Source organism: Aethalodelphis obliquidens, unplaced genomic scaffold (genome assembly GCF_003676395.1).
Source record: "Aethalodelphis obliquidens isolate GAN/ISIS:26980383/991018 unplaced genomic scaffold, ASM367639v1 scaffold26, whole genome shotgun sequence".
NCBI lineage: Eukaryota > Metazoa > Chordata > Mammalia > Artiodactyla > Delphinidae > Aethalodelphis > Aethalodelphis obliquidens.
The window spans coordinates 6657072-6669628 of record NW_020837970.1 but is presented as its reverse complement, the minus strand read 5'-3'; the positions used below and the strand labels follow the sequence as shown (position 1 = coordinate 6669628).

The following is a 12557-nucleotide window of genomic DNA, read 5'->3' as shown; positions in this document are numbered from 1 at the left end:
CCTCAACCACTGCGCCACCAGGGAAGCCCATAAACACACATTTCTAAGGGCATGATAATAAATGCAAAACATATGTCACATCTTAAGTATATAAATACATTTATAGGTGTATGACAATAAAGTTGAAATGATGATGATTGTTGCAAAACCTATGCAATTTTTTCTGTTGAAGAGGTGAATGAAACTTCCCTCCTGGCCTCACCAAGACAACTGTGTATAAATTAAAGTAGCAGACAGTCGCCATTGGCAAATGGCTGCATACCCCTAAGTTGGAGTATCCCCTCCTCAGAGACTGTCCCCATTTACCATCTACTGTTAATAGTGCAGTAGCTCTAGAACACTATCCTTGTGACAACATTTGCTTGGAATGTGACTATACAGATACCTTGTTCAAGCAGAGCCTTACATAGGCTTTCCACTGACCTATGACCTGGTGGCATAGTTTGAAAGGTTGAGCTGGTTGAGTCAGACTCTCTCTTCGTTTCCCTCCCTTTCTTTCTCTGGGACTTGAATCCAGAGACTAAGGGGGAAGTTTCCAGTAAGTTGTGGGCAGTACAGATAAAAGGTGGTTTGGGGGCCTGAGTCAGGACCACGACAAACTAAAGACACTTTGCAAGCTGAAATTATGGAAGGAGGAGCAACTATGAGTAAGTGAGAGAAGCTTGAAGAGACAGAGAAGAACATCCATCCTTGCAGAGAAGCCAGGAAGCCAGAAAAGGACAGAGAGCGTATATAGCCCTATCTTCCTTTGTGTTGTTTTTTTCGCTGGGCTCTGGGGCATACATACCTTTAAAATATTTTTCTCACAAAACAACCCATGTGCGTTCTTTTTTCTTTTTTTTTTCTCCTTATTACTAAAGGAGTCTAGACTGGAATAGCAGGAGAAAAAAAGTCTCTAACAATGGAGGATATAAAATCTAAAGAAAAAAATAGTATAACTGTACAAGTACAGCAGTCCAGGGCCATAAAGTATAGTGGCAAATGGTGGTTCCATTCAATAGTCCCCAAGGACCTCAGTTCAGTATAACCCTGTGCGATAATTGATATTTATAGTGATGACCTTGAGTCTTCAAGCACAGGCTGCTTGATGTTCAGCATATTTTCAAAAGGCAATGAAGCATGGAGAAAAATTTTCCTCTAAGTTAAAAAAAAAGTTTCAGTGCTTAAACAAGGGAAGGCTCACACAGTTATGTGTTATTTTTTTAGTTTGTTAAATGTATATATTTATTCATACATGCCTTGCCTTGTTCCAGCAAAGATTAAAGATGACTTAAAAGAATACACAAAATCCAATAAGACAGCATAAGTTGACAGTAAGGGGGAAGAAGAAAGAAAACCAGGCTGTGGTCACATTATTGATCCAGGAGATTCAGTTATCAGCAAAGCTCCCTTCTGTAGATTGCCTCACTCCTTGACAGATCATGGGACACCATAGCTAGTATTACTCATTATTTAATCATTTTTAAATCTGGAAAAAGGTCAGGGCTTATCTTCTGAATGTAAAAATCAAATTGACACTGGAAGAAAGAAAGAAAAGATTGGTTGGGGCTTCCTGGGTGGCGCAGTGGTTGAGAATCTGCCTGCTAATGCAGGGGACACAGGTTCGAGCCCTGGTCTGGGAAGATCCCACATGCCGCGGAGCAACTAGGCCCGTGAGCCACAACTACTGAGCCTGCGTGTCTGGAGCGTGTGCTCCGCAACAAGAGAGGCCGCGATAGTGAGAGGCCCGCGCACCGCGATGAAGAGTGGCCCCCGCTTGCCACAGCTAGAGAAAGCCCTCGCACAGAAACGAAGACCCAACACAGCAAAAATAAATAAATAAATTTTAAAAGAAAAGAAAAAAAAAAGATTGGCTTGTATCAGAGAAAATATAATCATAAGTTTATATAAACGTGCACTTAGTAAGCTGTCAATCTAAACATATGTTTAAGTGATTCCTATTCTTTTATTTTGGTAAAATAATTGTTATAGCAAAAAAGTTATATTAATCAGAAGTAGCATCAGGGACTTCTCTGGTGGCGCAGTGGTTAAGAATCCACCTGCCAATGCAGGGGACACGGGTTCGAGCCCTGGTCTGGGAAGATCCCACATGCCGTGGAGCAACTGGGCCCGTGCGCCACAGCTACTAAGCCTGTGCTCTAGACCCTGTGAGCTACAACTATTGAGTCCACATTCCACAGCTAAGGAAGCCCGCGTGCCTAGAGCCCACGTTCCGCAACGTGAAGCTGCCGTAACTAGAGAAAGCCCGTGCGCAGCAACGAAGACCCAACGCAGCCAAAAAGAAAAAGATAAATAAATAAATTAATTTATATTAAAAAAGTAGCATCATATCACATTATCCCACTGTTGAAATTCTCAGCAATATCCTTTTCACAAATGAATATTAACATATTAGAAGAACAAAGAATGTTTGAAGTTGACTTAAACTCTCTATACAAATTCATAATTTATCATCATAGTAATTCTTAAAAAGGCAAGAATTTTTTTAGAAAACAAACTCATAGTTACCAGAGGGGAAAGGAAGGGAGGGATGAATTAGGAGTTTGGGATGAACAGATACACACTACTATACATAAAATAGATAAACCACAAGGACATACTGTATAGCACAGGGAATTATATTCAGTATCTTATCATACCTATAATGGAAAAGGATCTGAAAAAGAATATATATATATAACTGAATCACTTTGCCGTACACCAGAAACTAACACAACATTGTAAATCAACTATACACCAATTTTTTATAAAATTAAATAAATAGCAAGAATTTTTCCAGGATCCTGGTTTGGACAGGCTCCTAAGGTGTGCTCCCATTCATACTGGGCCTGCATAAGGGGAAATTTTTTCTAATGGGCATTCCTACTACAGAGTCACTGCTTAGAGGGTAAAAGCTTGGGCTTCAGAGTCAGACAAATATATAGATTTGATGCATGGTAGCTGAGTGTTATCTTGGGCAAGTTACTTCAAACTCTCTCAACTTAGTTTCTTAACTGCAAACAAAGTTAATAGGGTTGTATGGAAGATGGAATAAGATATTGCACAGTAAGCACTTAGCTCAGTATCTGTTACCTACTGAACCTAATAAATGATGCCTGTTATGGTAGAAACAGCGATTACCCAGGACATCTCACATTGATGTGACGCCAGCCTCTCTTTCATTAGTGTCTCGTTAAAGATTTCTGCCCTCATTTTTCCATTAACAAATTTTTCTTTAATTGTACTGTGGTGAACGCATTCTGATGTTCTTTCATGGTACTGACGTGGAAACTCGTTTCATTGCCCTACATTATCTTCTTACTAATTATTTTCCAAAATACATGAGCAGTGATTTTTTTTCACTGATGGATTCATATGGGGATTTGAGCTTTGTATTCATCTTGAGTTTTTCTTTCATTCCTTTTCATTCCGCCCCAGATAAAATGCAGTTAATCATGCCAACTTCTGTATAAAGTCTCATCTGACTAGCTCCATCATGTGTCTAGAATGAGTTTTACAATTTTGAAAGTTGCTTTCCCTTCATTGCTACTCTGATCTTGAGATCATAAGAATAAATATCTGGTAAGATATTGAGTCCTCTGCAAAACAGGTGAAGTCAAGAAAATTGGAAAAACTTTCATTTTAAAAAGTGAGGATTTTTTTAGGGGGTGCAACTTGGTCAAAAATCTATGGTGACCATGGTTTATCATTCAAACTAGGCCTGTTGGGAATGCAAGAGGGGTGCACTTTATCATTTCATTGAGATAAAGGCATAAACTGGGCTCCCCCAAGTAAACCAGGATGTATGGTCACCCCAGCGAAAACTGACAAGGTACCTTCCTAAGATGGGGATGGAGCAGGGGAGGGCTTGAAGGGATTCTTCATGAAATTATAGGCTCTTCCACGTCATCACACACTGTATTCTATGCTCAGACTGTGAATTAGTGGGTTTTGCTTTGAGAATCCAAGAACTTCTGTGCTTTTAGTATCAGACTCAGTTCTAATTCCTATGACTCAAGAAAAACACAATAATAGAGACAAAGATCCAGAGAGGCATAACTAATATGATCAAGAGCTGTGGGTCTGGGCTTCCCTGGTGGCGCAGTGGTTGAGGGTTCGCCTACCGATGCAGGGGACACGGGTTCGTGCCCCGGTCGGGGAAGATCCCACATGCCGCGGAGCGGTTGGGCCTGTGAGCCATGGCCACTGAGCCTGCGCGTCCGGAGCCTGTGCTCCGCAACGGGAGAGGCCACAACAGTGAGAGGCCCGCATACTGCAAGAAAGAAAAAAAAAAAAGGGCTGTGGGTCCTAATGTTCTGGCAGTTACCGAATCTTTGAGGATTTGATGAAAGCTATTAACTCTCCCTGCAGAAAAGGGCACACACAAACAGCCTCCAGGAGTTGGCATGCAATTCAGAGGGCCAAGGACCATCTGATCTCACCCAGGCATCTAGGTCTGAATCCCTAATCAGAAGGGAAAGGAAAAAGGAACCAAAATTTGTTGACCATCTTTGCACACATTTCATTTCAGACTTACATCAATCTATTTTATAGATAAGGGCACTGAAACTCAGAGAAATATCAATCTATTTTATAGATAAGGGCACTGAAACTCAGAGAAATTAAGATCTTACAGCCAGTTAAGTGGAAAAGCCAGACTACAAATTCAGGTTTATGTGCATGAAATCTCATATTCTAAGTACTGCCTAGACGTAGGCATTAATCTATATATTTACAGTTAATCTGGAAAGGAATATTACAAAATCATGAAAAATGAACACAAGCAGACATCTTCATCAAAGTCCCACCTACTAGAGCTGGGAATACTTCTGGAAACTAGAAAGAGATTATTAGGGCAAATAAAAGTAAGCACTTAAAAAAAAATCTCAAATGCTAATACAACTGACAGATAGTGTCAAGGTAGTTTTAGATAAATCCAAGACTGATAGGTTGGTGATGGATTATTAAGAGATTTTCAGTGTTGCATATCCCTAGGTTAACCTTGGGGAAAACAGCTACATCTTTGTTTATATCCCTCAAAGCCCATCTCAGTCTGATTACTAATCAGGGTTGCATGGACAGGATGGTGGTTGAAGCAATGTGTCAATTCCAACCTAAGTAGTGTTTTTCGTGCAACTGGTAAGCTCAGATTTCCCTTTTGGTAACATCTGTTCATTAGTTGTTTTTCTTTCACTGTGATCCTAGTTCCTCCACCAGGGCTTGAACCTGGTGCAGGCAGTGAAAGCACTAAGTCCTAACCATTGGACAACCAGGGAATTCCCTGTTCCACTAGTTCTTAAAATGCCTGATTGAATTTTGAAGCTGACATAACCTCTGAGACACGGAATCAGACTCACCTGAGAATAATGTAACACAGCTGAATGTATTTAGCCAATGATCACGCCTGTGTGGACCTAGTTCATGATGAGTGTTCAACAGATGTCTTATGGTTTCCTGTCCAGTCTGTGCTACAGAATGCTACCAGATGAATTACCTAACCTATAGCTCCAAATATGGCAGTTCCCTGCACAAAACTACTGTTACTTTTTATTGTATGTGTATCTTTCCTGTAATTATTTATTGTTTTAAAATCTATCTTTTGTTTCCCTCCTTCTAAAATTGTAAGCTTGGTGAAGGCAGAGACCACAGTATTCACAGTGGCCATGATGACCTATGGTAGGCAATCAATTACATTTATTTGCCTAACTGGGTGGATGATTACTACGAGAATTTGGTCAACATGTTTTTTTTTAAAAAAAGTTGGTCAACACGATTTTCTTTCAGTTTTTAAGTTGCAGATATAATTCACATACTGTAAGATTCACCCTTTTAAAATGTACAGTTCAGTGGTTTTTAGTATATTCACAAAGTTGTGCAACCATCACCACCATCTAATTCCAGACTATTTTCACCAATAAGAAAACACACACCTATTAGCAACTACTCCCATCCTCCCCTCCCCCAGCCCTTGGCAATCAATAATTTACCAATTTCTGTCTCTATGGATGTCCCCATTCTCTATTTTCATATAAATGGAATCATAAAATATGGGATCTTTTTTTCTGGATTCTTTCACTTAATATTTTCAAGGTTCATGTTGTAGCATGTGTTAGTACTTCCTTCCTTTTTAAAGGCCGAATAATATTCCATTCTATGAATACACTACATTTTGTTTACCCATTCTAGACAAGAGCATTTTTTTTTTTTTTTTCGGTAAGCGGGCCTCTCATTGTTGTGGTCTCTCGCGTTGCGGAGCACAGGCTCCGGACGCGCAGGCTCAGCGGCCATGGCTCACGGGCCCAGCCGCTCCGCGGCATGTTGGATCTTCCCGGACCGGGGCACAGAACCCGTGTCCCCTGCATCGGCAGGCAGATTCTCAACCACTGCGCCACCAGGGAAGCCCTAGACAAGTGCATTTTTAACATCCATTCCAACTCCAGGATCCTTTATTCAAGTGAAGGGCTACCACCAAAGTCCATAAAGCAAATCACAGTAAATCATTATGCTTCATAGTTTTTCTGTGCCCTGAAGTTTTCAAGTCTTACCTACCACAGATCCAGAGAGGACCATCCTGTTATAACCAACCAAGTTTACTTCCTGAACTCTGAAAACAATAATATCAGACCCTCTACCTTTATTTCAGGAGTCTGCTTCCCCGCCCCCACTCCAATCTTCTCCTCACAGCCCACCTGATTTCTTGATTGTAATGCTAATTGCTCTCGACAGATTTGTGTTGACTGAGATTGGATGGCGCATTCTTCCCTTGCCTCTCTCCCCCGTCCTTGGCCTCGCTGCACGTGCAACTTCTTCACCATCAAAATTCCCCCTTCCCGCCTCCCCCTCAAAAAGCCTTCCTTTGTTTTCCAAGGAAATTCAGGTAAAAGAAAGGGTGGGGGAAACGATATTTTTGACTTTCCTCACAATCCAGACGTTGGAAAGAAAAAGGATTTCCTTTGGGCTGCTGCCACGACTCTGATCTTTTATGCTGATAAAATATTTCCTTCTTTAAAAAAAAAAGTTATGGGAAAAATCATACCACTTCAGCTACACTTACTCTAACTTTCGCGTTTAAAAGAAAAAAGATTTAGAAGTTTACCTCTCTTTCACAGAGTGGTTTTCTTCTTACCAGTTCAAGTCATGCCACCGGGAGCTAGCTGGGTCAGCAGCGCTCTTTGGAGGCTGGCGTGGAGGAGGACTACAGGATCCAGAGGGCTTTGGAAACTCCAGCAGCTCCAAGCTTGTTGGCTACTACGGTTTCCCTGAGGAGTGACGCTATGAAAACAAACCCTGATTGGTCAGGCCTGAGCTGAATTCTCCATTTATGGACAGATTGCCCTGCCCGAGCCGAGGCTCAGCCAGAGGAGAACGGAGAAGGTGGCCGAAGGAAGAGGAGCGAGGCAGGGCAGCTAGTCGGACGCGCGGAGAGCATTGCTCTCACCTAGGCGGGCGGCGAGCGCCCGGTCCGGGTGGACCCCTGCCCTCCGCAATATGCGCCCCGCCTGCTAAGCCGCCTCCTGCTCGCCCTCACCTACCGCCGCCGATCCCGCCTGGATGGAGTCCCCCCAGGGTTCCCATTGGTTCCTGTGAGTGCTTGGGTGTCGAGAGCCCGTTTTTGGCGAAGGGAACCAACTTTTGAAGTTCGCCCAGGAGACTGCGTTCCAGCCCCAGCTCCCCGGCAGCCGGACCCGGCAGAGGCGCGACCGCGGCGCGAGTCACCATGGTGAGTTGGCCGCGCGGCGTCCCGGGACGCCTGACCCAGGGATGGGGCGGGAAGCCCGGGCGCGGGGCACCCACCTTGGGCGCGCTGCCGAGGCCAGGGGTGGAGAAGCTGGACGCGGGAGTCGGCACGTCGCGAGCCCTTATTTCCTGCAGCTTTCGCTCAACCGGGGCTGGGGGAGACGGAGTGAGGGGCCAAGGAAAACTTTCTTTCAAGTCACTTTCGGCGTCGCCAAAGTTTTCGTGGCCGGGGTAGCTATGGCTGCCAGCTGTCGGAAGCCGGAGTGCGGGGAGATCCGCGTTCAGGGGCACGGCCCGCCGGGGGGTATCAATGCCCTCCCGCTGGGAAGGTGGGAGCGGCCGCCTGCGCCCCTCAGTGCGCGCGCTCCCCGCCCGCTGCACCGGCGCCGCGGACCACTGCTCCTCCCCCGGCCGCCCGGCAGCGCCGCAGCTGTCCCGCTGGCATCCGCGCGCCGGCGGGGGCGGCGCGGCCGCACAAAGGCAGTGGGGCGCCAGGTAGGGCGAGCACCTGGCGGTGGACTGGCGGCTGCGGGCGAGGGTGTCGCGGGGCTGCCGGGAGCCGGGGCTGCCGGGAGCCAGGCCGGCCTGGGCTCCGCTGGGCGCCGGCCCGGAGGGTCTTTGCACCAAAAAGGCCGAGTAAACACCACCCTCCTCCACTTGCCCCAAGTGCGAGGTGGCTGGCACTTTCCGGGTGTACAGCGAACGGTACGCATGGGAGGAAGTCGAGTTTTTTGTTCTTTTTCCTTTGGCGCTTTGGGTATTGATGGAAGTGTCTGGCTCTCTCTCTGACTCGTTTCTGACTTTTCCTTCACTCCGGCCTCGGCTACCCCGCCCCCAATAACCTTAGCCGCATCCCTTGGGCTTTGGGGTGGTGTACTTTTCTTTCCTAAGCACAAAAGCAAGGGCTCTATTTTGAAGAGATTGGCAGTCCATCAGAGGGGGGAAAAGTTCTACTACAAGGCTTCATAGTTTCCACACTTGCTTCTTTTCAAATAATCCGGCTTAGGTGGATGAACTGGTCCTCTTCTGATTGGTTTTTGTTGTTTTTTAGTGACTGTGAAAGGGGTGCTAAGTCACAGTGATAGCCGGTACAGCACTAATTTAAAAATCTCTATCCTGCAGGAGTCTGAGGGAAATTAGGAAAGGCCCATAGGAACCTACACACAAAACTCAAAAGCAGCCCTTGATCCAGTGCTGTGTTTATTCAAAAGAATGATTAAAAACAAACAAGCCAAAATCTTTAGAAGGGCATCCTTGACCAAAGCTTTTTCTTTTCACCTAGTCCAAAGTTATGTCACCCTTGTGTCTACCGAAGAGGACACTTTATCTGTAAATAAAATTTCCCTTTCAGTTTTAGGGTTTAAGAAGTCAGTCCACCCCATATTATTTTTGGAACCCCTAAAGAGAACCATTTACTTACACTGTGTGTGTGTGGAGCTACCTAAATGGGGCCACTGCCTAACTGGCTACCTGAACTTAAGCAATGTGAATCTTAATACTTTATAATTGCTAGAATTGTTTCCCATGGTTCAATATTTCTAAAAAAAAAAAAAATGTGTTGTATGTCAAGAGTTTAAAAAATCTTGCTGAATTTAAATAGTTGAGTGGTACCTTGAGAAAATTAACTTTCCCTTCGTTCACTCATTTTTCATGCTGGAGAGACTAAAAAGTAGTGTAGCATGACTTTTCTGGGGACCTCAGAAACTGGACGCTCAATTCAGTCCATTGCTGTTGAAGTAGGTGGTTTGTGAAGTGGGTGCAGAAGAGGCATGTTCTAAGGAAGAGCTGTTTCCAGAGTGTGTAGGGTGTCTATTGAAGGACAGGGGTATGACTTACCTATCGATGTTCCCTGCCAACAGCACAGATGGCCGTATTGTGGGCCTCCAGGAGACTATCAGTGCATCAGATACAGTTGCTGAGGCCCCGATTCCCTGACAGAAAAGTTGAAACAGCTGGCTGTCCTGAAATAGGAGCTGCGCCATCACTCCATCTACTGGATCTAGAGTAATTTGGCAAAAATTAAATGAATCATTTCTTCGCTGGCTTGAAAAATTAAGTCTGTGCATTAGATGTGTGAAGTTGCCTTAGAACAGAGCATCAGCAGCTTAAATAGTCAGCAATCTCAGTTATTATAGTATTTACTATTTATGTAAGATCCCCTTCCAGCCAAATGAGGCTTCATTTTGTGTTTCACATCTGTCTGCGTCTGCCCAGCTGCATCCCTCAGCTGCTTAGAACAGGAAGAGAAGGGGCAATGCCTCCAGTGGGTGTGGCTCAGGGTTAGCCTGGAGAATATAATTCATCAGGCCCTTGGCACCTGTACTGTGGATTTCTCTGTCTCTCGCTCTCTGTGAGATATCTTAGGAAATCTGGTAGCAGATTAGGAAGGCTCTCCACCTGTACTAAAGGCCCTACCAAGGCTCACTCATTTGTGATTCATAAGGAAGATTGCCATCTTCTGACTCATGAACAAAGTGTACAGCTTACAGTTTACCTTATATTTCCTCCTGAAAACTCACTTTGGGACATTTTTCTCCGTCTTTGGAGAACCAAGAATACTACCAGGCAATAGCAATGTCTTTCTTTTTTTTCTTAGACTTGAAGGACCAAAAAAGAAAAAGAAAGGAAAACACCAAAAAAATCTCTGCCTGTCTCTATAATTTAGTATACATTGGTCAGGAGGGTACAACAATCTCCTTTGACTTTAATCAATAATAATACACATCTAAGGTTTCCTTTGTAGAACGTGGCTTTATCATCAGCCACAAAGGAAGTTCTACTTCTGTGGCCGTGACCAGTTTGGACTGTCTAATGGACTGGAACCCATGTGTATAGCTCTGCTGTATACTTTGGAGCTAGAAACTATGATTCATAAGGCTTTTGTGACTGAGATATACTGACATATTTGAGTACATGTGACTTGACCATCACCTCAGAATATGTTCAAGAGGTGTCCCCGTCTCCTTACTTGCATATTACTTGTGAGTAAATTGCAGATAGTACACAGGAATAGGCTTACGAACTTAGAAATCTGATGCAGCTGACTACAAGGTAGGTAAGTTCCTTTGGGTGAAGGCATGGCACGTATTTAGAAAGTCTGGAATCCATTTCAAACATGTTTTCTGCGAAGGTAACCTAGTCCATTCCCGCTGATTAGTTTATCAGATTTCTAGTGAGTAGTCTCCTGGCCAAAACAACACAACACAGAACCAAAACAGAAAGGAATGGGATGAAGTCCAGAAAAGTTTTGATAGAGGTAGAGGGTTAGGGCTAGAGTGGAATCCAGGGCATTGTCTTGGGACCACTGTGGGTGGGCCTGCCTAGTAGGAAATGTTTGGCAGCCCAGGGCAAGGAGGGAAGCCCAGTGGGGCTACGGATGGAGGGGATGGAGAAGCAGAGGAAGCAGACAGTTGCAGAAGCTGGAAGCCACTTCCTCCTCAGTTTTGCTGGGGATTTCAGCTTTGTTAGTGGTTGCAAACTCAAATGTCTACAGAGGCCAGGATACAATTTTTGATGGGGTGAGACTGGCCTCTGGAGTGTAAATATAGAACATGTGCCCATCAAAAGAGCCATCATTACTTGACCTTAGGCTGTGATGACATTGACCACATTACCAAATTGTCTGCTTTTTCAGGAGAAGCTGAAAATCTAGATTTTTAGGCCAGAGCTGCCAATTTTTAAAAGGGTGCTGATCATCGCTGAGAGGCCAAACAGGTCAGCTGTTTGCAGCGACCCTGTTGTAAATCTCAAAGTGGTGTCCTGCGAACCACTGTGCTTCCTTGCATTCGCTCGCCAGCCGGAAGTCTGAACTTTAGCCACATACCCAGTAAGGGCATTCGATTTTTACTGACACATGCACACCTTCCCACTGCGTTTCCCTTAAGAGAGGGAGTTGCCTGGTGTTTCCAGCCCATGGACTCGCTAAGCTATTAAACAGGGGCGGTATGCCTCCAGCTGCCACCGTTTGGAGCTAGCTCAACACCTGTGCAGGTAGTGCTGTGAGTGGTGAGCCTGTAAATTGAACTTCTTTTTTTTTTTTTTAACATCTTTATTGGAGTATAATTGCTTTACAATGGTGTGTTAGTTTCAGCTTGAACTTCTCTTTTTCTTAACCCTTTAACTCCCTCCAGTGGGAAGGTACTCCCCCTCTCCCCCAACCTCCATATTGTATGGTGGACCTCTTTGATTACTCCTTTCCCTGTTGCATCTCATGAATTTGAGGTCTGTTTCAGGGGTTCTCCTTGGGGCTAGATAATGAGCTTTTTTGTAAACATGACTTGGAATACAACCTTTTGCCCTTCAGTGTTAATGTTATGAGCTCATGTGAGACCTCTCTCCTATGAGGAGAGGACTGGGTCTCATTACTTGGTAAGAACTTGTGAAAGCTCTTTTCATCAGCTTCAAAAAAGCAGAAATATTTTGAAACCTCTATACACATGTAAAGCTTCATTATGGATCCTAGAGAAATTACGTACATTCGTAATTTTCCAACTTTGAGTCATCTACTATTTTTTAAACAAAGATGCAGCAACTTGTGTTTTTATCAGTATGTGATTAAAATGGGTTTCTCCGTGGTGAGATTTTAATTTTTTTTTTACCGTGCTGGGACTTAATATTTACAGAACAAATAAGGGGTTAAAGGTTAAATGCCAAAGGTATTAAAAATAAACAGCTTGGCCTTGTAAGCACATTCTGTAAAAATGGTAAACAAATTGTGTTTTGAATTTCAACTTCAAAATTTATTTTGGCAGAGATGAAAGGTTTGGAGGCATATTAGTGAAGTCTTTTTTTTTACATATCTTTACGACAGCTTTACTTCAGAGAAGTAAAACTATAAGAGT

General features: G+C 44.0%; 1 protein-coding gene across 1 annotated transcript in view; it reads left to right on the top strand.

The window, feature by feature from the left end:
• The first annotated feature begins 7329 nt into the window (after positions 1-7329).
• Positions 7330-12557, top strand: part of MYO1E (myosin IE) — a 205057-nt gene continuing 199829 nt past the window's right edge. Inside the window, exon 1 of the mRNA XM_027123173.1 lies at positions 7330-7699. Within this exon, the coding sequence (XP_026978974.1) occupies positions 7697-7699 (3 nt within the window). The 5' untranslated portion in view covers positions 7330-7696. The remainder of the gene's footprint in view (positions 7700-12557) is intronic.